The sequence below is a fragment of the Tupaia chinensis genome, unplaced genomic scaffold, assembly GCF_000334495.1.
Source record: "Tupaia chinensis unplaced genomic scaffold, TupChi_1.0 Scaffold145870_1, whole genome shotgun sequence".
In the NCBI taxonomy this organism is placed as follows: Eukaryota; Metazoa; Chordata; class Mammalia; order Scandentia; family Tupaiidae; genus Tupaia; species Tupaia belangeri.
The window spans coordinates 2,568,034-2,594,494 of NW_006205727.1; the positions used below are offsets into that span (position 1 = coordinate 2,568,034).

Sequence of the window (26,461 nt, forward strand, 5' to 3'; positions counted from 1 at the left end):
TGGCCGTGCTGTAATCCCTCCTCCTTCATCCTCCTCTTGGGATCTTGGGCACGCATGCATACGTGCCTGGCGTGAGTTTAAAACACCAGGTCCGGAACTCGAGCCGTGGTTGACTACATGGGAGTCCAGCGACATAGCCGTTACATCAACTGCTGGTACCAAATATGTGGAACTATTAATTCCCCCTACTTTAAGTACATATGAAAATCAGCACCATCTAAATAAGTAAATTAGGAGATAATTTATTAAATTCACTTTAAGTGGTATTTATCTTAAATACAGCTTTTCAGACACACATTTTCTAAAATATTCTTAGCAATTTGTCTTAAAATTGTGTTTTATTGAGGCCAGCAGGTGGCATGGTGGTTGAGGTGTTGGACTCTCACATGACCAACCATGGTTTGAGTACCAGTCCTGGAGACTTACTCTCTCACTTTCTCTCTCTCTCTGTTTCTTTCTGGTAAAATTAAAAAATAATAATAATAAATTTTAAAAATTTTTAATTGTGTTTTATAGAAATTTATTTCCAAATTGGGATCAGCAGTTGGTGTAATGGTTATGTCATTGGACTTCCATGTAATCGACCGTGGTTCGAGAACCGGACTCGGTGGCTTAAACATGCCAGGCACATGTGCATGCATGCCCAAGATCCCCAGGGGAGAATAGAGGAGAAGGGACTGTGGTGTGACCATGCTCCCTGGGGGGTGATTTCTCACTTTCTGGCTCTCTGTCTCTCCCTGTCTTTCTGGTGAGCACACACACCCTATAGCAAAAACCTCTCCAAAAAAAATTTATTTCCAAATAATTTCTAAGAATATTTACCATATGAACTGAATGATTATTTTGCTTAGGAAAAAGAAACTCTATAGTTCTTTACTGAAATGTTTCACCAGTTCTACTTGAAGTGCTGTATGTAGTCATTAAAACTAAAAGTACAAATCATCAAAATAGCTAACAAATAAAGGCATATATTCTATTGAGTTATTAGAAAAGTCCTAATGTTTTTTCTATGCAAAAATGCACCATAAATTTTCTGACGTCCCATATATTCTATGGCACTTATCTGACATACCCTTGGATGTGACCAGAAAAACAGTCTCTTCATCCTTATTATTTTTTAGCCATAAAAAATTGAGAGACTCAAATAAATCACTTGTGTTTTTTTTCTTATGTTTTCAGTGGTGGCACTCTAGCTTGTTCACTGATGATCTATTTCCAGTTTTCACTATTAATATATGAGGTAAATAAGGTTAATGTTCAATCATTTATACCAAAGTCTATCAGAAACACTCTACATTAATGAATCTCAAAATACTTTACCATTTCATTCATTCTAACTAGATGTTTTTGGGGAAGATTTCAAGCATTAGTCCAATTTAGTAGGGAGCTGATTGTTGGTAATAGACAAGTGATAAGGTTGGAATTGAAATTCACCACTTCTTTTTTTTTTTTTTTCAGAGAGATTTTGCTATAGGACATATGACAGAGAGAGACAGAGAGACAGAAAGTGAGAAATCACACTCCCCAGAAGGGATGGCCATGCCTCAATCTCTTTTCCTCCATTCTCCCCTTGGGATCTTGGGCACACACACACTCGTGCCCAGCATGAGTTTTAAACCACTGGGTCTGGGACTCAAACCATGGTCAACTACCTGGGAATCCAGCGAGGTAACCATTATGCCGTCTGCTGATCCCTACCACTTCTGACTAATGCATCCATCAGGTAGTTTTATTATTTCAATCAGCCTGTATTTAATAAAACTGACATCACTTATTGTAAATCTGTCATATTTATAGCTAACAATATAGAATTATGAGCAAAAAGAACAAAAAGTAAAGCAAAGAGTTAAAGCAATCATTCTTGTTCCTGTTGTATTATGAATAGAAATCCCTAATGTGATCCTTCTTCCTCCTAACCCCAACCACCTTACAAAGAAAACTACAAAACATCACTGCAAACTTCTAGTTACTGAGAGGTGCAAAGAAAAACTCTTATTACTTCTCACCAAGAACAGTAGCTGTGATATGTGAAAGAACACTTGTATTCATCCTTTCCTGGTTCTGCAGAATCTACTTGACCAGCTAATAACTTTCATTAAGTAGACCGATTTCAATGTAAAGCCTAATAATATTAAATATAGATAAGCTCAAGAGGGAAGTAAATCAATGGACTACAAAGCAATTTTCTGATTTTTCTTTGGTAACTTATCATTCTCCCCAGCAATACTGGGCAAGTTTAAGGTAGGGCAATGGTAAAATAGAGTATACATAGAAACCCTAGCAAAAACAGCTATTAACAGTCCCCACATCAGTATCTTCATGTCTTTCACTCTTTCGCTCCCTCTTGTCCTCTTTCAAATTTTGCTTCTATCCTTGTGAGTAGATATATTGGAATATACTTTTACTTACAGAGCACTATATATTCTACAAAATTTATAACAACTCAGTTTTAGTATGCTATAACTCCATTATATAGAAATAACTTATTATTTTAAATAGCTCCCATAACAAGGAATTAAATAAAGTCTTTTAAAATATAGTTTACATAGATGAAATTATTTCTTTTACTGAATGAATGAGCTAGAACCCATCTAGAGACTGACAGATGATTCAAAGCACATTTCATGACATTAGAAGTGAACTGTATACAGTGACTGCTAAAAGACAGAAAAACATCTTCACCCAGAGGTGCGAATCTTTTTCCTAATTAAGCCCATGGGCCTATCCACACTGGATGATTCTGTAATAATGTGTTCATCTATTGTTTGTGTTAACAGAGCAAAGTGGATGATCTGCAACTGCTGTTGAAAGTCACTCACATTATGGATTCCCTTGGTTATTATGGCTGAATATGGACCATTCTCAACCTCCCAAGGAGCTAGCTACCTTTTTTTTTTTTTTTAAGAAAGAGAAATTTTTGCTATAGGGCACATGGAGTAACCAGAGAGACAGAGAGAGATAGAAAGCAAGAGATCATCCCCCTCAGGGGGGATGGCTATACTGCAATCCCTTCTCCATTTCCTTTCTCGATTTTAGGCATGCATGCACACATGCCCACCATGAGTTTCAAGTCATGGACTCTGGGACTCAAAACAGAGTTCAACAATGTAACCATTACATTATCTGCTGGTCCCAAGGGGGGAGTTGTTATACCAAGTAATGCAATGAATGAGATGCCTTATGGTAAATTTCTACTACCATCATTTTACAGAATAGATCCCTCCAATAAATTTTCCTGCCAGACTAAAAAGAGCATTTTAAAACGGAAAAAAAAAAAAAAAAAACCGAATCAACCAAAATAGAAAAGTAAAGTATTCTGCCTCTTTCCATCATTTCTGAATGCAATTTAGTTGCTCAGATCAAACCAATAATGGTCAGTATTTATTAATACAAACTACTATACTTTCCTTTTTTGTCAAAGGAAATTTCATCATAAAAGTTACACTCACAGGGACCAGCAGATGGCATGGTGGCTAGGGTACTGGACCCTCCCACATGGGCAACCACGGTTTGAGTCCCAAACCTGGTGGCTTGTTTCTCACTTTCCTCACTTTGCCTCCCTCTCTCTCTCTCTGTGCATCTCTCTCTGGTTGAACTAAAATGGATAAATAAATAAATAAAATTAAATAAATAATTCTTAAAAAGAAAAAAAAAGTTATGCTCACATTTGCATTCCTTACAGCACTTGCCATCCACATATGCAAGAGCCGATTTCAGTGGGCAGTCAGGAATTGGACATATCAGAGTTTCACATTGGATGGTTCCGTTCTGAAAAGAAAACAACATTTAAAAAATTTCTGAGTCAGAGTTCAGTAGTCTCTGAGGATTTCTGAATCTTTTTCTTAAGTTTGGAACTCGTCACAAAAAAATGTCATGAATGTAATTATTCTCTTTAGTTATTTTACAGTAAAGCCCATGCTACAGAGGCCTACAGTAATACAAAGATCATTATAACACAGTTAATGACTGGCTCCTATTTTCTGCCAGTCTTCTGATCCTAACTGAGCAAGAGTCCTCATCTTCCGTAAGTAAGTAGAGAAGGACACAGAGGAGAAAGGATAAAATCTGACAGAGAACACAGGTTGAGGTAAGCCTGGAGCACCCAAATGCCTCCAAACTACTCACAAAATCAACATAAACAAATCAAATTTCTAGAATAGCTGTTGTCATTCTGGAATCTCAGTTTTAGGATCCAGAATCCTCCCATGGATATTTAAGCTTGGACAGGCCACCAACATGAGGTGGTGCTGACAAAAAACAGGAGATGCCAAACTGTAGGTACGACCATAGGAATTTGATTCTCAACCATCATCCAGGAATCCAGGTAGCTGCTACTAAAACTTTCCTGATCATTTTAATGACCTCACTATACATCCCATATTTCATTCAGTTCAATTTTTGTCCCCTAAATTTAATAAGTTTGGGAAGGTTATACAGTATTTTTAAAGTTCTATAATTCCAGTAGGAATATATTATGTTCCAGAATAAAAGTCACATAATACTCACAGACACGTACACACACACACGCACGCACACACACACACACACACACCTACAAATTATTTCTGTACTACTTTCAGTCTTTCTATATGCACAATATTCTGCTTTTAAATAAACCAGATAAACTTAGGGAGTTTTTTTTTTGTTAGTTTAAATTAATTCACATAGATATCTGACTTCTTTCCAAAGGGCCAGCCGGAGTTTTTCTTTGTTGTTTAAATTAATTCATATAGATATCTGACTTCTTTCCAAAGGGCCAGCTTTAATGAGTTCATATAGAATTTAAAAATTCAAAATGAAACTTGTTTTGAACTTTGTTTTAAAATGGACAAATCTTTTTGAAATAAGAATGTGCTAACATATTCTACTTTATTAGTGAGCAATTAGAAAAAATTATCTTTATTTAAACTCTGTACTCCACTGTATTAGTAAATTATTAAAGATTATATTATTTATTTAAACTCTATTATTTGCTTGTATTGCTCAATCTAGCCACAATATATAATGATACATATAGCTTAGCTTCATCAGAATATATTAATAAAAACAGGAGGGGAAAATTCCTGGAAATATTAAGGATAACAGGATCGAATCCTTTGAGAATTACCTTACTGTCCTAATTTATATTACCAACTTCATGTGTGTATCAATAAACTTACACTTTACAACATCCTTAAACCATAATCATCTTTACAAGCTAGAAAGTGTTTTTAATAATGCAACATGCAGTTCTTTAGATGTGACCAGGTTTGCTGGCACTTTAGTGTTGTGTCTGGAGGAAATGGGTCTTGAAATTTTCATGATTACATTGTTTTAATAAATTTTTAAAGAGTGGGGCATCTGACTTCCCTTAGCCTGAACTCAAATGGAAGCCATACCAGGCATGTGCAGTTCTTACAGCCATCTATCCAGGACTCGAATTCTCGGTAGGTGGTTCCCTTCATGGTGCAGGTCCTCTCACAATAGCACTGATCCAATCTATTCATTCGCTGTTCAGCTCGAGACAGCTGTGACACAAAGGAGAGAGTTTACATTGTTCACTCTTCCAGCAACACAGAATGCAAAACACTCCAGTAGGCATCCAATTTTTACATTAAGTGTCTAGCAGTAATGATGGCTGTGCCCATCAACTACTTGTTATAAATACACTTAAGCCTTTAATGAAAAAAAGGGATTGCTTCTTCCTCTTCTTTTTGTGGAAAATTTGTTCTTTGTGTTTGAAACAAAGACATAATTTATAAGACATAAATTAAAGGTGAATTTAAAATAACATAACCCATAATGCAAAAAAGCAGCTTCCATTTAAAAAATGTTTACTTTTATTAATATGTTTACTAAAGTGAAAAAATAAATTTCAGAATTGCCATTGTATGTGAAACATATCACAGAAAATGCAACACTATTTTCAGGTAATCTGTAACTAACACACAAAATTACACATTGGGTGAGATTGTAGGTAAATGTAGGTACCCTATATGAGTTTAAGACATTAATGAATAATCTTACAACTGTAATTTAGAGCTAGAAAGCATTTACAGAACTATTTCCTTGACACAATTCTAGTGTCCATATTCTTTACTCCGTCCCCCTGCTACTCTGCTTGTAATGAAGAGCTAAATAAAATAAATAATAAAACAAAACAATAAATCTTGCTGTTGTAAGAAATGTACAAAGCAAGTAATCTGCCTCATTCCTGATTTACTGAATCATTTGTTATACAGATGGCTAGGATTTGAATATTTATAAGCCCTTTGCTACAACAGGAATTTAGATTCAGTATTATAGTAAAAGAAATGTCTGAGAAGTGAAATCTGTGGTTACAAAAAGAACTATTAGGAACCCCAAGGACTTTTGAGCTCCTTCTCAGTATTTACCTTGGCAGATGTTTTGGCCAAAATATCCTGCAGCTCCATGATTTTCTGCACAAGTCCATGGAAGTCATTGCAAGTCGGACATGCTAGAACAACAAACACTACTTTAGTCAAGTTGTATTTATAAAGGGTTCGATCTAGTTAAGTCTATGCTGACAACTAATATATGGGAACTCCAATTTCAAGCTGACATTCTGGACAAAATTAAGCAAGAAGCACACTTTTCATCACATCACACATTGTAAGAACTAATAGACTTACTGCGATTAAGATCTGGGCACTGAGCAATAAATCCTTGGGGCATGACAAGTAATTGCACATCTTGCATTATACCCTGTGTGTGAAAAAAAGGGATATTATTTTCATTTACCCAAATTATGTTCGATAGTCAAGTTCATGAAGGAAAACATTACAGAACAGACACTAAAATCCCTAAGTAAAGAGTCATTTTAACTACACCACCTCTACTTCACACCGAGGAGAAAGAAATTCATCAGGCAAAATAGACGATTACTCATGTACTCTCCTCATTGACAATATTTTCAAAGACTTAAGATTAAATGTCAAGATATAATTAAGAGACAATAGTTGTGTTGTTTTGAGAAGTTATTTTTAGTTAGCCACAGAAGAAAAGCTCGAAAATGACCTTTAAAAATCAACCTGAAAATCACTTTTAGTTTCAGCAACTCCGAAATTGATACCAATTTTAAATTAACTGTAATCGTCAAAAAATACCATGGAAAAACCAAGTCCTAAAAACAATGCTTAGGCTAGCCAGTGGTATGGTGGTTAAGGCCACTGGATCCCAAGTGGATAACTACGCTGTTCAAGTCCCTGACCTGGTAGTCCGAAAAACAAAACGGGCATGTGCATGTTTAAAATCCCAAAAGAAGTGGAGGAGAAAGGATTGTGGAGTGACTGTGTGCCATCGGGGGGAGGGGTGTGTGGGGGGTTCCCTCTCACTTTCTTTCTCTCTTTCTGATGAGTGCACACACCCTCTAGCAAATTAAGACAAAAACAAAACAGTAACAAGAGAAACAATGCTCATTTGAACATTTATTATTTTTCCATTGGATCTTTTAAAACTAATTTCTCAATTCAAAAGGACAATGGATTTATTAAATGACTACAGCAAGACAGTGATGAATCCTTAGGAATACAGAAAATTTAGCAAGGATTTTTTTTTTTAATGCTTGTAGGAAATGACCTGGTTTTTTTTGTTTTTGTTTTTGTTTTTGTTTTTTGGAGAGGTTTTCACTATAGGGCGCGTGTGCTCGCCAGAAAGAAAGAGAGACACAGAGACAGAAAGCGAGAAATCACCCCCATGGGGGATGGTCACGCTGCAATCCCTTCTCCTCCATTCCCTATCGGGATCTTGGACATGCACGCACATGCACCCGGAGTGAGTTTTAAGCCACCGGGTCCAGGACGCGAACCGCGGTCAACTACGTGGGAGTCCAGTGACATAGCCATTACGCTAACTGCTGGTTCCCCGGAAATGACCTGTTTTATACAGAAACCTTTCTTATATGTTTACAGGCAGATTTTATAGGCATCCTTAATCATTAAGGTATAATTAGCTTCTAGCTTGCTAGACTTCTAAAGCAAAGGCCAATGGTAGCTCAGAAATGACCTTATCATATACACTCAGGCTGTCCTTTCCATCCACCATCCCTCTCTTTCTTCATCAACTTTATGTTGTTTCTATAATTGCTATTTAACTTTATCTCTTTGAAAAATGCAAATGGAATATCTAGTAACAATGGTCCACAGTACCAAGATGCTATCAAGACACTTTCAAATGTACCTCTAAAGATTTACCAGTCAAATACTAGTCCATAACCTATGTGTTTAACCTAATTAATGGTTATATCCACATGAATAGTATTTTAGTATATTGTGTAACAACTACTGGATCTGTTGTTGGTTTGGATTGAGAAGGCAACTCGTGTATAAACACCTGGCACTTGGAACCAGAACATGAAAACAAGGTTATCACATATAGTTATGCAGTTTGTGTTCTACACAACTCCAGTGGATACCATTCACAGGCTACAATGAAGATGACAACCTCTAGAGTTGTACACAAAATGAATGTGTAAGAATTGTGAGACTACATCTGGGCTCCATAGGAAAGACTGCCATAATTAAAGAGAAGAGAAACTTGGCAATCCCAGCACACATCTGCCATCCCTTGCAGAGGAAAAGAGCACTGATGTTTAGGATCTGCAAGCATGGAACTAATCTTTCATGTGTGTCACTTACTAGCTACTTGGCTTCGAGTAAGTTACTTAACCTCTTTGACTAGATTTACAAATTTATACATATGTAAGAGAGGGAAAAGAGGCCATCAAGTGTAGATGGAATAATATATCAAAGTACTTAGTTCCCAGGCAGCAGATGATGTTTAAATCAGTAGTTAAAACATCTCTCTAGGATTATAAACTTGCATACAACATAATTTTAAATTTACTAGTACCCACTCTACCTTGGTATCTATGAATTAGACATCTCGCCTGTTATTCTTATTTAACAGCCTTTCACTGAGCCACTTCTGTATTGCAGGCACTGTCACAGTGACTGGGGGAAAATGATTATACTATGGACTTGCAGTCAAGCAAGTTCTGGACTTTATTTCTTTATTCTTAAAACACAGAATGTTCAATGGGATGTGTTTTAGACCCTCAGCAGTAATGAAATTCTATGGACTGTTATCTTTAAGTATACACTAAAGGAAAAGATGTAAATTATCACTGCTTCTATTTTGACAGAGTTGTGTATATGTGTATTCTTTTCTTACTCTCTGGATTATAAGGAGATAATGAACAATGAATATTGAAAGTGTTCAATTCTTTATTGTTAACATTCCTATAAAATGTTATAGTTAAGTGGTGGAAAATTTATTCAAATGTTAACATTTAACATTTTTACTATCTGGGGCCAGCAGGTGGTGTGGTGGTTAAGGGCACTGGACTCCCACATGGCAGACCATAGTTCCAGTCCCGAGCCTGGCGGCTTGCTTTCTCACTTTCTCTCTCTCTCTCTCTCTCTCTTTTTCCCTCTCTCTCCCTCTCTCTCCCTCCTTCTCTCTCTCTCTCTCTCTCTCTCTCTCTCTCTCTCTCTCACACACACACACACACACACACACACACACAATCCTTCTATGGTCAAATTAAAATAAATAAATAATAAAATGGATAAATAATGTTAAATAAAATAATTCTTTTTAAAAATGTTTTTATTATCTTGAATGCTTAATTTCAAAAATAGCAGAGTAATGTTCCTGATTGCCCCCCCATGCAAAACATTTCTGTAAAGTCTAAAGATCAAACTCATTGAGGAGAAAAGGAGAAAATACTGTTTGCTGGCTAAGTAAAATATCAGTTTAAAAAAACAGAACTAGCACAAATCAAAAGCTATACAAATCCAATTATTTTGTTGCACACCATAAAAGGTGCAATGTACTTTTCCAAATTTATTAGAAAGCATTTACATTTAAACTTTATTCTCATACTTAAGCCAAAAGATACCTTAAAATATCCATGTGCATTATTTCTCTGCCCCAGCCAAAATGTTGTGCCTAGAGGCAAGTCTGTGGAGGGCTTTTCCACCACTCTTTCATAAATTCTGCGGAAAAGAAACATTAGAGAAAAACTGTAAGGAGACAGTCATTTCTTCCAATCTTCCATTCCCTGAAATGAGAACATTCTGCTTACTTATTGCAGTCGATGTGTAAAATCAAGTGGGAAGCACTGATGGCTAGGGAGAGCTTGTGCCACTTGTCATCAGCCAAAATGTAAGGAAACACTTCCGTGTGCGGACGGTGGCCCTCTCCCCCCCCCCCTCTCTCTCTCTCTCTCTCTCTCTCTCTCTCTCTCTCACACACACACACACACACACACACACACAATCCTTCTATGGTCAAATTAAAATAAATAAATAATAAAATGGATAAATAATGTTAAATAAAATAATTCTTTTTAAAAATGTTTTTATTATCTTGAATGCTTAATTTCAAAAATAGCAGAGTAATGTTCCTGATTGCCCCCCCATGCAAAACATTTCTGTAAAGTCTAAAGATCAAACTCATTGAGGAGAAAAGGAGAAAATACTGTTTGCTGGCTAAGTAAAATATCAGTTTAAAAAAACAGAACTAGCACAAATCAAAAGCTATACAAATCCAATTATTTTGTTGCACACCATAAAAGGTGCAATGTACTTTTCCAAATTTATTAGAAAGCATTTACATTTAAACTTTATTCTCATACTTAAGCCAAAAGATACCTTAAAATATCCATGTGCATTATTTCTCTGCCCCAGCCAAAATGTTGTGCCTAGAGGCAAGTCTGTGGAGGGCTTTTCCACCACTCTTTCATAAATTCTGCGGAAAAGAAACATTAGAGAAAAACTGTAAGGAGACAGTCATTTCTTCCAATCTTCCATTCCCTGAAATGAGAACATTCTGCTTACTTATTGCAGTCGATGTGTAAAATCAAGTGGGAAGCACTGATGGCTAGGGAGAGCTTGTGCCACTTGTCATCAGCCAAAATGTAAGGAAACACTTCCGTGTGCGGACGGTGGCTGCCTGAGCGGTAATGCAGTCTGACTTCATTCCGATGGCCACTGCTTTCCAGTTCCAGGTACCTACACAGAAAACAAAAGCCATATGGAAAGTATTGAAATTAAAATAAAAAATGATAGAGGTGATCTGTGTCTCCACAAAGATGAACTAGATGTACTGTCTCTGTTCCTCCCATGAGGTACAACTAGAGAATTATACATAAATCAAACATTAAGAAAAGTCTGAAAGATGGAGTAAAAGAAAAAAACAGATAGGGTGCTCCAGACCTAAAGAACAATATGGTGGTGAGTTCCCTGATTTTTCATTGTGCCTCAAAATCCCAGAGTTGAGCTGAAGAAATCTTCAACCTGCAAATGCCCACAAATGCAAATCAAAACAACCCCTCACCAACCAATGGACAAAGGAAGGGATAGTCTAGCAAGACAGAAACTTAAGTCAGAAAAATGTCTAGAAAATGTTTTACACCATTGCAGTCAAATACCACAGAAAAATCTGTGACCCATTTCCAACCATGTCCACAAAAGTCAAGTGAAGAACTAGATTTCACCCTCTTTGGGCAGTAATGGGGCATCCCAAACCAAAGTGGGGTAAGAAAAGGCCAAGTAGAGAGCCAAGACTTTTAACTATGCCAGGAAGCAGTGAGCTCCCTCTCAGCATCAACAAAGATCATGAAAAGAGTAGGCTTGACTTCCATGTTCACCTGGCAATAATGAAACACACCTCCTTCTCCCCATGTCAAACGAAGTTTCATAAAGAATCTCCATTTTCACCATCATCTAGCTGTAGTGAGACCACCCTTGGTACAGTGTCAGCAGAGACCACATAAATGGCTGTAACTCCCACTGCCACCCCAAAATAACAGAAAGTCTCCCCTAAATCAACAATAGAAGGCCAAATGGAGAATGTGTATTTCTATTTACATCTGGCATTAACAAGATGGTACCCTCTTGTCCCCTGCCTGAGTAGTATCAGAGAAAGCCAGTTAAAACAGGTTTAATAAGACTCAACTCTCAGAAAATGATGCCAAAAACATACATATTCAAGTTAAAAAATCATCCATTATACCAAGAACTAAGAAAATATCAAACACAATGAAAAATTGGCAACAGATACCAACATTAAGATTATAGATGCTAGAATCTCCTCACAAACATTTTAAAGCAACCTTGATAAAAACAAGTGTGAACACTCTTGAAACAAATGAAAAAAATAGACCACTTCAGAAAAAAGGAAGGAAGGAAGAAAAGAAGAAAGAAGATTAAAGAAGACCAAACTGGGGGTTTTAGAACTGAGAAATACAGTAACTAAAATAAAAAGCTCAGTGTATGAGCTCACCAGTAAAATAAAGGTAAACCAAGAAAAGCATCAATAAACTGAAAGATAGGGAAAAAAAAGAAAACTAATCTGTCCAATAAAGAGAAGATATACTAGGGGGAAAAAAATGAAGAGTCTTAAAAATTTGTGAGAGCATAACAAATTACCTAAAATTTGTATTATTAGGGTCCATAAAATAGAGATAAGGAGGGCGGGCTGAAAGAGTACTTGAAGAAATATTGGAAAAGTAGACAACATGACTGATGAAAGGGCCTAATGTGATCCACAAAGAAAAAACAAAATGATAAAAACTAGAGTAACTCTAAATCAAGTGCCTGAAGGAGAGAACTGGAATTTAGGAGGGTAAAAAAATTGAAGCCTCGTGAAGTATCATTTGGGGATAATAGCAGAGGAGAAAGGGAAGTACTGAGCCCTGGTCTGCTGGGGAGGGGGAAGACTGCCAATTTGTGGGAGAAGCCAGAGATCCCCAGGGGTCCCCATTGCCACTGAGGACAACACAAGTCCCAGCTGTATGGGTCACATAACCATCACATGCCTCAATTCCTATGTAAGGGGATTCCTGATGCCCACAGCACTGCTTAACTCCAGGGAAAGAACACATTGAAGATATACCCCAACCCTTTTGCCCAAAATAGCTTTATAGTTTGGAGTTATTTGAGAAGAGAGCTACTGCTGAACTAAGCCCTATTGTGAGGGCCTGTCTCTCCACATCCCTGACATCCCACAGAAATCCCATCATGCAACACAAACAGCTGAAACGCTGCCACCGCATCCAGAAACAGTGGTGTGACTGAGGGACATTAGTGTACTCACTGGATAACTTGGGCTGTCCATGCAGACAACTGCAAACACAGGAGAAACTGTCCCGGCATCAGTATTGTCTCTAAGAACTAAGTACACTCACTAGAGAGAACTTAGTCTGTTCTAGCCAGACACTGTAGACTTAGAAGAAACTGCGCCCATTCTTGTATTGTCTCTAAGACCCAAAGTCACTCGTTAGGGAAAGGTCTCCCACCTCACAGTGCCACTCACACCTCAGTATGCTCACTGGAGACCTTGGGCTTTCCCTGCAAGCCTCTACACATACAAGAGAATTCACTCCTATCCCACAGTGCTGCAGGAAACTGAGCATGCCCTAGTGGACATGGGCTGTCACCACTTGCTTCAGCCTTCCTGTGAAAAACTGCTCCAGCCCTTCAGTGTCTCTGGAACCTGAGCATGCCCATTAGAGACTCTGGGTTATCAACACAGGCCACTTCCTTCAGAGAAGTAGCTCTCCAGCAGTGCTATTGGGATCTTCCTGTACATGGCTAAGATATCTTTCAAAACAGATGAACAAAAACTAAAATAATTAACCAATTTTAGACTGGCTCTCTAAGAAATACTTAAGGGTATCACATATCTAGAACCAAAAGGAAGATGAAAACATGTGACTCCATATAATACACCAGCAGAGCCGTCACACAAGTAAGAAAGAGAAAAAAAACAAATCATGAAAAAGTACCAAAGATTTTAAAAAAATAAAACTAAGTGGTCAAAAATATAATTCATGTTTAGAAAATATATAAGAATAAATAATACATTAGTTATTTGTTTTTTTAACCCAACGCCATCTATTAGTGAGTCCTTTTTAGAAGAAAGGAAAGATAATAACAGCAAAGACAAATAGAAGAAAGGAAAAACAATGACAGAAAGAAAACAGAAAACCATAAAGCAAAATGACAGGTGCAAGTTTGTACCTGTCAAAAATACCTTGAATGTAAACAAATTAAAAGACATAGGATAGTTGAATGGATTAAAAAAACAAAGACCCCATATATGCTTCTTATAAGAAACTCACCTCATCTGTAAAAACAAACACAAACACAGACTTGAGAATGAAGAGATAGAAAAAAGTATTCCATGCAAATGAAGCCAACAATGAGTTGGAGTAACTATTCTAATATTGAAAAAAATATACTTAAAAGAAGTCATTCTATAATCTTAAAGGGATCAGTTCAGCAAACTGATATAACAATTGTAAATATATATGCACCCAATACCAGAACACCCAAATATTTAAATAAATACTGCTAGATCTAAAGAGACAGATCATTTGACACAAAATAATTGTGGAGGTTTTCAACACAGCATTGAACAGTTTATAGAGACAGAATCAGAAAAAGGAGGTATTGCAGGGCCTGCTGGAATGGTAGTTAGGGCACTCGACTCCTACATGGCCAATTGTGGTTCAAGTTTTGGATCTGGTCATTAGCTTTCTCATTTTTTCTCTCTCTGGAGAGCTCATGTGCCCTATAGAAAATTAAATAATAGTAGTAATAATTAAATTAAATTAATTATTATTTTAGAAAGAGAGTGAGATTGGAGTTAAAAGGTACCATAGATCAAATGAACTGACAGACATTTATAGAACATTTTGCTCAACAGACGCAAAATATACATTCTTTTCTTAAACACATAGTACATTCTCTAGGATTGGTCATATCGTAGGACATAAGGCAAACCTCAATACATTTAAAAGAATGCAGATCATTTAAAGTATTTTCTCCAATCACAACAGAAATAAAATTAGAAAGCAACAACAAGAAAAACTGGAAAATATATACATATATAGAAACTAAACATTCCTAAATGACTATGAAGTAAAAGAAGAAATTAAGAAATTAATTACTTAGAACAAAGTAAAATGAAAACATATCAAAACTGGAAATATCAAAATGACGAGTTATGCCAAAAGCACTGCGAAGAGGGAAGGTTATGCAAGAAGTGCCTACAGCAAAATTATAAAAGATGGCACATAAACAGCCTCACAGTCCATCTCAAGGAAGTGGAAAAGAAAGAACAAGCTAAACCTAAGAGTAAGAAAAGTAAAGAGATAATAAAGATAAAAGAAGAAATAAAGGCCAAGGATAAATGCCAAAATGATGTTAACAGTAATTATATCAGAGAAATATAATTAATAGAAAGGAATATAAGGAATCATTCTCTCTTAAGAGAAAGAGAAACTCTAGGATTTATAAAAATAAAACTAAGTGGTCAAAAATATAATTCATGTTTAGAAAATATATAAGAATAAATAAGGCACTAATTGTTTGTTTTTTTTAATCCAAAAGCCACCAGTGAGCCCTTTTATCTCAATATTTAATGTCAAGTATCTGTTATTTAATCAGTTTAACTAGTGAGTTCTATAATGATAGAGTTGTTTGCATTTTTAAAAAACATAACATTAGAAAACACACCATCTCACTACTATCATTACTATATATATTGTAACATATATATTTATATTTATCAAAATAATATGATGGGTCAATATGAATACTGATTCATTGCAAATACTATTTATTTATTTATGCCAGAGAGTACATGCATGTGCCAGAAAGAAAGAGAGAAAGAGGAGCACCCCCCATTGGAGCCTGGCCATACAATCCTTTCTCCTCCATTTCTCCATATCATTAGGATCTTGGGTACACAAGCTGGGCATGTTGCCACCCAAGCCAGGATTCCAGGATTTGAATCAAGGCTGGTCAGTTCTTAACATATTAAGGCAAGAACCCTACTGTGGCTATCACGTCTCCTTCTCTAGAAATTATTAGAAATGAATTCCTAAACTTGAGCTATTGAAATTGGCCTTTAATAACAATGACAATGGCACTATGTCTACCTAATAAGGATAACCCTTTAGAAGTTAAATATTTTGTCAAAAGTTACATTTTAATTAGCATCATTCACTCTGTTTGAAAAATGAAATAGATATATAATTCACAGAAACAAAAGTGAGAAGAAAAATAAATAATTATTATAAGATAATGAGAAGCACACTTGGAACATTATTAGTACTCAATAAATATTAGCTGAAGGGAAGACAAGTCAGAGAAGTCTACCCTATAATTTTATTATGAAATTTTTGAAATAGGACATCTTCAAAACCAATCACTTTCAAAAATGTTCAAAATTATATGAATACACAAAACTACATGGAAATATGATTATTACCTAATTACAAATTTAAAAATATTTGTCATTGGCCCAACTCTACTCTGGTTAAGAAACATGAAGAGGGAGCCAGACTCCACATGGTCAGCCTCACTTTAAATCCTATCTCAGTGGCAACGCACCCAGCTTGTGTACCCGAGATCCTGATGGGATGGAGAAATGGAGGAGAAAGGATTGTATGACCAGGCCTCAATGAGGGATGCCTTTTCTTTCTCTTTCTTTCTGGCACACGTGTGCACTATATGGCATAAAATAAATAAATAAATAATACTTGCAATGAATCAATATTCATATTGATCAATCATAATTATTTTGATAAATCATGTTTTCTAAAAAAACAATCGCATTCATTTCAGGGAATCCACTGCCGCTCACTGGGTTAAATATCACTAGAAGACAGCCCTGGATACCGCATCATTCCTGCCACCCTACCAAGGGTCACCATAGCAGAGTGGTTAAGCCGTAAAGCCAGATGGATGGATTAACTTCCAGGTACTTCTGTTAGTGATAGTAAGCTACTTTACTTCTACTTCATCTGGTTGCTCTACTATAAAATGGGGATAGGAATGATACTAGCTGATAGGATTTTTGTGATAATGAGTTCATTTTAAAAAGCACTCCAAACAGTACTGAGCTCATACAAAACTCTCAGTAAACAGCAAATATGAGCCATCATTTTCATTTCAAAAAGCATGGGGGACAAATCATCCCTCTTCCCTCTCACAATACTGCTAGGGATAGCCCCATGACACTCTACCAATCAGACACTCTGCTGAGCTTCAGAATCTTGATGTAGTACAAGGGAGGGAGGAGCAGGGGGTGGTCCTGCCCTGTGCTAGCAGCAACACTGTCCTGATCAGCTGTCTAAGGTTACTGTGCATCTCCCTTCCTGTTTGCTGTCCCATCAGCTTGGTTATTTTCTGTTTCAAATTCTGGTCTCCCAAGAAGTCTCCCATCGGTTGTCTAACCTGTTCTGCATCCCTTACTCCCCGAAATACCTTTACAACCAAGAGCCCTAACTGACACATTAAAATTGTGACCACAGGGACTACATCTAAGTGAAATAAAATGTATCAACATTTCTAAAGTAATTGTTTGACTGATAGAACTTTAAGTGACTTTCAATCTTCTTTTATTATCCTTTATTTCCCCTTTTCATCTTTAATAAGCATTTACTACCTTAAATTAAAAATCACATCCTAAATCCCAAGAAGATAATTTGTCACACTTGAACATACCATATCTCCCTGATTTGTTATTCATAACACTGAGAGGTATCTAGAATCAGAAATAAAGTTCACCCTTTATAATAATTTATGCCCTTGTTATTCAAATATCCTTTGCATTGGCAGAAATATAAACTAATTTAAGATTAGACTTCAGAGAAATAGGCAATGGTGACAAGACATCATTCATTTTAACAACCCTTTTCATAACTCAAGATCAAAGGATAAAAATAAGGTCACATCTCAACTGACAAAAAGGTTGCACACAACATGAAATGAGGATTTTTCTCCTGCCTTAAATTAAACCTAAATAGAAAAATGATCAGATCATCTCAGTACAGTAAACTACAACCTAGTTGTAAATTAGTCACCTAAAGAAAAACCACATGCACTTCTAATGCCAAGTCTATCATTAGCGTAGTTCTAGGATGAAACAATTGCATAGTTACATGCACAGGTTTTGGAATTAAAAATCTAGCTGAGCCTCTCACTGCCTGCTATGGCCTAGGCAGCTTACCCCACCTCTCAGTTATCTCATCTGCATAATAACATTGGGGGTAATAATCCCTATAAACCAGGGGGCCTGAAACATAGGAAACTCTCCATAAATGGTAACTATTTTTATTATCAATCAGAAAGTGCAATTAGGCATCATTTATAAAGTGCAGCTTCATAAAGCAAATTCTGTGAATAACAAACAATTTGATTGCATTTCATTATTAAGTAGAAGGATGCAGAAACAAGGAGATAGAAGTTAGAGGCAAAAAGAGGAGATTAATCAACTCTCATATAAACTAGTTGATAACATGAGCATTAAGGGATTTCTGGCAGATTTATGGCATACCCAACAAAATATAAAAAATTAATTTGGTGGAAGGACTAAAATTATTGCCAGTTAGATGGCTTTGTTCATTTGTCTTAAAAATGGACTGCTTCACTCTGTCTTTTCAGTGATTTCCTCAGATATAAAGGGAGACGAGAGAGTAAGCAGAAAATGGTACATTTGGGCTTTGGGGAAGGGACACTTAGTAAAATCATATTGAGTCTATGTTTGTTTACCTGTTTGTTTTTAAAAGATAGTTGATCATCAGCAAGGCAGTAGTTTAAGAGGTCTCAGTCTCCTAATCCTGACTCCACAGTTTTCTAACTATGATAAAGGGCAAGTTAGAATTTTTCTCTCAGTTTAACTTTCCTCCCCTATTAAATGAAAATAATAAGAGTTATAGCCTTATGATTGTTTCAAGAATTAAATGAAACAAGAGATGTGTTTGGTATGCATAGTTTCTGGTAAAGAGTAAGGATTTCATACACATTATTATATTTCCTATGAAAAAATGATGTATTCCATGTAAACATCAGCAAATTTTCAGAGTGGACTTTAACTTAAACAAGTATGAATTTCAGGGACAGAAAGCATTTCAATAAGAATCTACCCAAATAGCACTGCTTAAATCTTGTCTATAATATTCTTATCAAAATGTCATTTAGTTTGAATATATCAGTGACCAGCAATGCACAACTTCCTGAGGCAGACCACCTCATTTTTTTTTAAAAGACCTTCTCACAATTAAGTATAAAGGAAGGAAGTTTAACAATGATTTATTTATTAACAATGATAGCTCAGTTATCTTAGCAAATGCATACTATAGGTACAAAGGAAATGGCGATGAACAAGGCCAAACAACACTCAAGTCTAGAGATCCTCAATAATAAACATATTGTTAAGTGAAAATTAAGATTAGCCATTTCAAAACTAATAATAACACTACTATAAAAGTTTTACTGCAAGAAAAAGAATATAGCCGGATTGGTGAGGATAACAAAGCTTCTTCATGAATAATATAGCTAGGAGCCAAAGTTTTATCACCAAGGGAAAAGATTATTAGCAAACAGAATGAAATTGTTATTGAAGACCTGGCATCCAACATGATGGCTTGAATAACAACCTCTCATTCATATTTTCCCATATAGCTGAGCTGAAAAGAAAAGGAAAAAATAAAACAGAAAAGGAAAAGATGGTCACATAAAATGGAGATAATTTATTACTATCAAGGACAAGGCCAGCAAGACACAAATTCTTTTATTTTTTTTTAAGTGGTTTTTCTATGGGGTACGTGTGCTTGCCAGAAAGAGAGAGACAGAGAGACAGAAAGCGAGAAATCACCCCCTTGGGAGATGGCCATGCCACAATCCCTTCTCCTCTTTTCTCCTCTCAGGATCTTGGGCACACACACACATGCGCGCGCCTGACATGAGTTTAAGCCACTGGGTTCAGTACTCGAACCACGGTCGACTATGTGGGAGTCCAGCAACATAGCCATTACGCTAACTGCCAATCCCACAAGACACAAATTCTAAGAAACAACACTTTGAACTATGATTCTTGAGATAAGGAGGATGTAGCGGTATTGTATGTATTCGAAAAATGTCTATTTGAGTAGAATGGTGTAGGCAGTAGGATGCCATTCTGCTATGCTGGAAGCCATGTGGAAGAGGGAGAATTCAGATTCCACGCAAACCTGAACATACCAGGCACATACATACCCTAGTGATCCTGGCCGACTGGAAAAGCTGGATGGGGGTAGGATGCAATATGGTAGGACCTTGTCAAGGGTTCTTTTCTCTCTCACTCTCAAGAAATAAAACAAATGCACTTCTTTGTTTGTTTGTTTGTTTATGTTTTTGCCATAGGTCCCATATACTCCCCAGAGAAAGAAAGAGACAGAGGGAGAAAGTGAGAAATCACTTCTGGGGGTTGGAAATGGTCATGCCACAGTCCCTTCTCCATTCTCATCTCAGGATTTTGGGCACACACATACACACACCTGGTGTGATTTTCAGGCCACTGGATTTGAGACTCAAACCTCAGTTGGCCATGTGGGAGTTGGATGCTGTAATCACCATGCCACCTGCTGGCACCAAAATGAATACATCTTAAAAAATAAAATATCAGTTAGAGAAAGGTCTTATATGAGGACTGAGAAAACGCAGATATGATAAAGCACTGATAATTGGTGTATTCCACAACACAGAAATAGCCATAAGAGTTAAGGTGTTGGATAAGTCATTGGATAAAGGTCAGTACCTTCCCATGTAGTCGACCGCAGTTCGAATCTCAGACCCAGTGGCTTAAACTCACGCTGGGTGTGTGTGCGTGCATGCCCAAGATCCCAAGAGAAGAATGGAGGAGAAGGGATTGTGGTATGGCCATCCCCCTGGGGAGTGATTTCTCATTTTCTGTCTCTCTGTCTCTCTCTGTCTTTCTGGTGAGTGCACGCACCCTATAGCAAAAAACCTCTCCCAATAAATAAATAAATAAATAAATAAATAAATAAATAACAAATGTAAGAATACATAGAAACTGTGAATGATTTCACTCTGTGTTTTAAAATTGGGATGTATGGGGCCAACAGATGGTGTGGAGGTTAAGGCGATTGAATCCCATAGAGACTACTCTGTAGTTCAAGTCCCATACCCAGCAGCTTGAAAATCACGCCAGGCACATTTGCATTCATGCCCAAAATCCCAAGAGGAGAAGGGATTTCTATGTGGTTATACCCTCCAGAAGGTGATTTCTCACTTTTCCTCTTGGTCTCTTTTTATCCAGTGAGCCCACATGCCCTACAGCAAAGCTGAAAAAAATAAATAAATAAATAAAAGGAAATGTGTAATTAAAATCTTCCCATTAAACTCTAATCTCAGATGAATAAATCAGTGAATTATTTTAAATTCTAAGGAAAAAGTAATACGAGTCTTTCACAAATTCTTTCAGAGACTACAAAATCAAGATCACATCATGACACATATTATGAAGCCAAAATCTAACAAAGATATAAAAAGAGAGAAAATTATAATACAATTTATTTGACTAAAAACAGATATAAAAGGCCTAAACAAACACTGGCAACACAATCGAGAGATGTATAGAAAAAATAATACATCATAATCAAGTGAAATTTATATTAGAAATTTAAGGTTGTTTTAACATTTGAAAATCCTTGACTATAAGGTATCATATTTTAGCAAAAAGAAAAAGAAAAACTAAATGATTAACTTAATAATTACAGAAAATGATTTGATAAAATTCAACACTCTTTTTTAAATCTAAAAATACAAATTAATAAAAATCCTCACAGGCCGGGTAGGCAGCCTGGCAGTTAAAGTGTTGACTTTGCAATTCAAGTCCCAACATGGAAGCTCGAAAAATGTGCCAGGAGCGTGTGCATGCATGCCCAAATTCCTCAAAAGAGAATGGAGGATAAGGAACTGCAGTGCAGACACTCTCCCTGGGAGTGTTTTCTCTTTCTCTTTGTCTTTCTCTATCTCTCTGGCAAGCAGGTGCACCTGGAGAGATGCAAATTAAATAATAATAACAGCAATAATAATGACAATTACTATGACAAATATCACACTTAATGGTAGAATATCAAAAGCTTTCCCAATGAAAATAGAGTCAGTTAGCATACTTCTATTCCATGCTGAACTGAAAGCCTATCTAGCGACATAAGATTCAAGAAAGTATTAAAGTTATAAGAACAGTAAAGAAATATCACATTAAGGGACCAGCGGGTGGCATAGTGGTTAAGGTTCTGGACACTTCCACATGGCTGACCGTGGTTTGAATCCCAGACCCGGTGGTTTGCTTTCTTACTTTCTCTATCTCTCTCTGTGTGTCTCCTTCTGGTCAAATTAAATATAAATGAATGAATAAGGTTAAATAAATAATTCTTTTAAAAAATCACATTATTATTGATAGACAATATAATTCTGTACATAGAAAAAGCAAAATAGTCTACGAATAAATGTTTAGAATATAGACTGGCCATCTACAGTGACATAGCAGTAATGCAAAACTCAGAAATGCTGAAGGAACATGGGAAGGTCCCAAGTTCACAACCCTAAGTCCCACTACATGTCAGACGTGTTGTGTCTGACTGTGATCCTTACTGACCAAAACTAGGTGTGAAACACTGCGTGAAAATCCTATTGGAGGTCCTCACCTCTTTCTCTCTCTCTCTTTTTTTCTATTCCTCTCTCTCACAGAAGAAAAATAAGAATTTTTAATTCTTTTTTTTGGGGGGGGAGAGTTTTTTTTTTTTTTTTTTTTTTTTTTTTTTTTTTAGGGGGTTTTTTTTTTTGGAGAGGTTTTTCGCTATAGGGCGCGTGCACTCGCCAGACAGAGAGAGACATAGAGACAGAAAGCGAGAAATCACCCCCCAGGGGGGATGGTCACACCGCAATCCCTTCTCCTCCATTCTCCTCTTGGGATCCTGGGCATGCACACACACGTATCCGGAGTGAGTTTTAAGCCACCGGGTCCGGGACACGAACTGCGGTTGACTATGTGGGAGTCCAGCGACATAGCCATTACGCTAACTGCTGGTTCCCAAGAATTTTTAATTCTTAAAAAAAAAGAATTAACCCATTAGTTTAACAAGTTCACTGAGTAAAAGATCAATGTCCAAAACTAATTATATTGCTAACAAATAAAAAATGAAATTTAAAGTTATTCCCCCAAAATAACAGCAAAACCAAGGAGTAACTTTAACAGAAAATGTAAATAACTATACAAGAGAACTGTGAAATATTACTGAAAAATGTGAGACTCTTCTAAGTAAGATATCTAAATTATTCCACAAATTTATATATTTAGTGAGTTGTCAAGTAGATTCTAAAATTACAAAAAAAAGTACAAAAAATACAAGCATACCCGAGAAAATGTGTTGTTCTTAAGAACACACACTCCTAAATAACTAAGAGAGTCAATACTGCCACAGGGATAGAAACAATGCGTTAAATGGAGCCATACATGTAATTCAGAATGAGTCCATACAAACAAGGTCATCTGATTATAGCAATGACATTGTGAGGCTGAGAGAAAATAACAATTCTTTTAAAAACTGTAGAAGATCAATTGGATATTCGTACTGAGGGGAAATAAAAGATGTTTGCAAGTCTTGCACTAAATATTTATCATTGATGAGTACAGGCTATGGGAAATATAGTCAGATTCCTCACTACCTGAAAACTCAAGGCATTGATTTGAAAATGGGATTCATTCCACTCAACTTCTGATGGCAGCTCCAGATCTATTCTATATGTAATCTCTTCTCTAATTCAGGGGATGTTAGTGATATTTGAAAAGAAGGAAGAAGCATAACCCTCGCTTACTTTCCAAGTAGGTATTTACTAAAGTACGGTTGATTTTAAAAGGATGGCCTGCAAAAAATTCCAAAACTTTTACATCTTACTACCCCTTAATGGTTTATTTCACCCTTCTAATTTCAAAAGTCATAATTTTCCATATAATTCATATTGGTATATCAAGAGAAAAATTGGGAGAGTTTGTTTAATTAAACATAACACTAGTAGTTCTGTTTTGAAAGTTTATTGTAAAAGCTTATCTGTTTATTTCTTCCTAACGTGAGAGAGAAACAGAGAAAGACACCACCAACAGGGTGTTGACACCAAGATCTAGCCCTAATCTCAACTAGTCTCTCAGCTAGCCTGGATCATAGACATTTCCCAATGTACTCAGAAAGGTCATGGGATGTGAACCCAGGACCTCTCCACAGGTCCAGTTGTGTTATCGCTGAGCCACTATCTGACCTCTGTTTTAAAAGAATTTAAGGAGGTGTGTGTATGTGTGTGTGTGTGTGTGTGTGTGTGTTTAATAAAGTTTCAAAATACATTTGAACACAAGGTATTTATTAACTAAGATGTCACTTTACTATATAACTTAAAGTTTATTAATTTATTTCTTTCATGAGAAAGAGAGAGATGGAGAGACAGTACCCCTAACAGGGCCCCAATCCTGCAATTCACCCTCAGTCCCAGCCAGCAGGAAGTCATGGACACATATACACCCAGCACACTGAGGTTGGTCTCTAAGCAAAAACACGGACCCTTCCGTTTGAGTCTGCTTCAGAAATGCTGTGTTTTCAGCCCTGCACCACTGTCTGGCTCTCACTTATTTTTAATTGAATGATAAAATGTCTACCCAACAATTATTCTAAATGACACAAAACAATAAAATATTATTTTTCCACTAATTATAAATGTTATTCTACTAAAGTACAGAGAGGAAGCAGAGAAAAGTGATTCTTGAACTATGAAACCATCTATAAAACTATCAGGGGTGGGACCAGTGGATGACATAGTGGTTACGTTGCTGGACTCCCATGTTGTCGACTGAGGTTCGAGTCCTGGATCCGACAGCTTAAACTCACACCAGGCACAAGTGCCTGCATGCCCAAGATCTCGAAAGAAGAATGGAGGAGAAGGGATTGCAGTGTGGCTATCCCCCCTAGAAGTGTGATTTCTCGCTTTCTCTCTCTGTCTTTCTGGCAAGTGCATGCACTGTATAGCAAAAACATTTCAAAATAAAATCAAAAATAAAACTATCAGATGTAAAATAGGGGTCAAAAAATAGAAATTATATTTAATATACCAAATTAGAACATATCCACTTTGATGTAATAAGATTTAGAAATATGTAGATATAGTTAGGTAGATCACCACCCAAAAGAAACTAACATGCTCAATGAGAAATCATTAAACTAGTTACTTAGTTATTCAATATATAAGATATTATATACTTAATGTTACTTCAAATATAGTTAATATGCCACTTTTAAAGTTTTTGAATTGGTTTACTAAAGTCAAATTCTTAATTTTCTAAAAAAAAAAAATTGCATCTTTCTAGAAGTACAGCTGTGACTCAAATTGAAGGAAAGAACTTGGTGATCTCTGTAAACCCAGCCTATATATATAATTAAATATTATTGTGGTTTGGATTGAATTCAGATTTGTGTGTGTGTGTGTGTGTGTGTGTGTGTGTTCCCAAGAGAGCATATTAAGGTTTTTCAATTTCCAGAGACCTAAGTGGTTTTACAAGTCTATTAAGGTATGCATACAATTGGACTCTTTCAAAGAACACAGAATTGTTTTTAGAAAGAAAATTCTATTCTCAAGATGGTAGTTTTTCATCTTCACCTTCATCTAAAAAATGATTCATGATGCTTTTAGGAATACACCCATCTGGAGTGACTGAGTGACTCTCAAGGACCCTTGATGCCCTATGATTCTAGGCAGCACTTCAGTTGGTTTCAAACCTGCCTCTTAAGTTAACAATTTGCTTTCCTAAGGCCCAAAAAATCAATAGAAATTCTTAAGGCCAATAAAGTTTGGCCTGTGTAGGAATTTTCAGCAGCTTTATAGGTAACATATTCTGAAACTATGAGCAGACAATAAAGAAAAAGCACTGATGCATGTAAGACAGCTAGAAGTTCTAGGAAGGCTGTATTTGAAAGAGAGGAATTAGTCACAGGGGAGAGTAAAGCTGTCAACACTGCAGCATCTGTTTCTGACATGCTTCAAGGGTCATCATGGCTCCCCTATTGCTTAGTATAAATAAGAGCTAAGGAACAAGGCAACAGGATTCATGGGCCACCCACTGTGGTGACATTTTGCTCATAGTGAGCATATTACCTCAAGAGTTCCCAATTGAAATGGGTACAGAGCATCTCTAACTAGAGGAAATGCAACTAGTCCCACCCTAAATTCTAGCTATTATGAAAATGCCAAAAAGCTAGAAACATTACTTTAAAGCTTTACCAGAAACGTTTTTTGCGGAGAAGCAATTAGAAAAATAAAAAGACAGGACCAGCAGTTGGTGTAATGGCTATGTTGCTGGACTCCCATGTAGTTGACCGCAGTTTGAGTCCTGAACCCAGTGGCTTAAACTCATGCCGGGCACATGTGAATGTGTGCCCAAGATCACGAGAGGAGAATGGAGGAGAAGAGATTGTGGCGTGGCCATCTTCCCTGTGGGGTGATTTCTTGCTTTCTGTCTCTCTGTCTTTCTGGCAAGTGCATGTGCCCTACAGCAAAAACCTCTGGGAAAAAAAAAAAAAAAAAAAAAAAAAAAAAAAAAAAAAAGAAAAAAGAAG

The 26,461-nt window shown here is 36.4% G+C and overlaps 1 protein-coding gene across 4 annotated transcripts in view; it reads right to left on the reverse strand.

The window, feature by feature from the left end:
• Window positions 1-26,461, reverse strand: part of NELL2 (neural EGFL like 2) — a 365,981-nt gene that overhangs the window by 266,952 nt on the left and 72,568 nt on the right. For 2 of the 4 annotated variants that reach the window (XM_014584214.2, XM_006168556.1), the window contains exons 5-11: window positions 10,934-11,015; window positions 10,088-10,179; window positions 9,902-9,998; window positions 6,633-6,705; window positions 6,375-6,457; window positions 5,379-5,507; window positions 3,666-3,768 (exon numbers count right to left, since the gene is read on the reverse strand). In XM_014584214.2, the coding sequence (XP_014439700.1) occupies window positions 3,666-3,768; window positions 5,379-5,507; window positions 6,375-6,457; window positions 6,633-6,705; window positions 9,902-9,998; window positions 10,088-10,179; window positions 10,934-11,015 (659 nt within the window). Of the gene's footprint in view, window positions 1-3,665; window positions 3,769-5,378; window positions 5,508-6,374; window positions 6,458-6,632; window positions 6,706-9,901; window positions 9,999-10,087; window positions 10,180-10,655; window positions 10,753-10,841; window positions 11,016-26,461 lie in introns of all 4 variants that reach the window. The other 2 variants (XM_006168557.3, XM_006168555.1) reach the window with 1 other exon arrangement.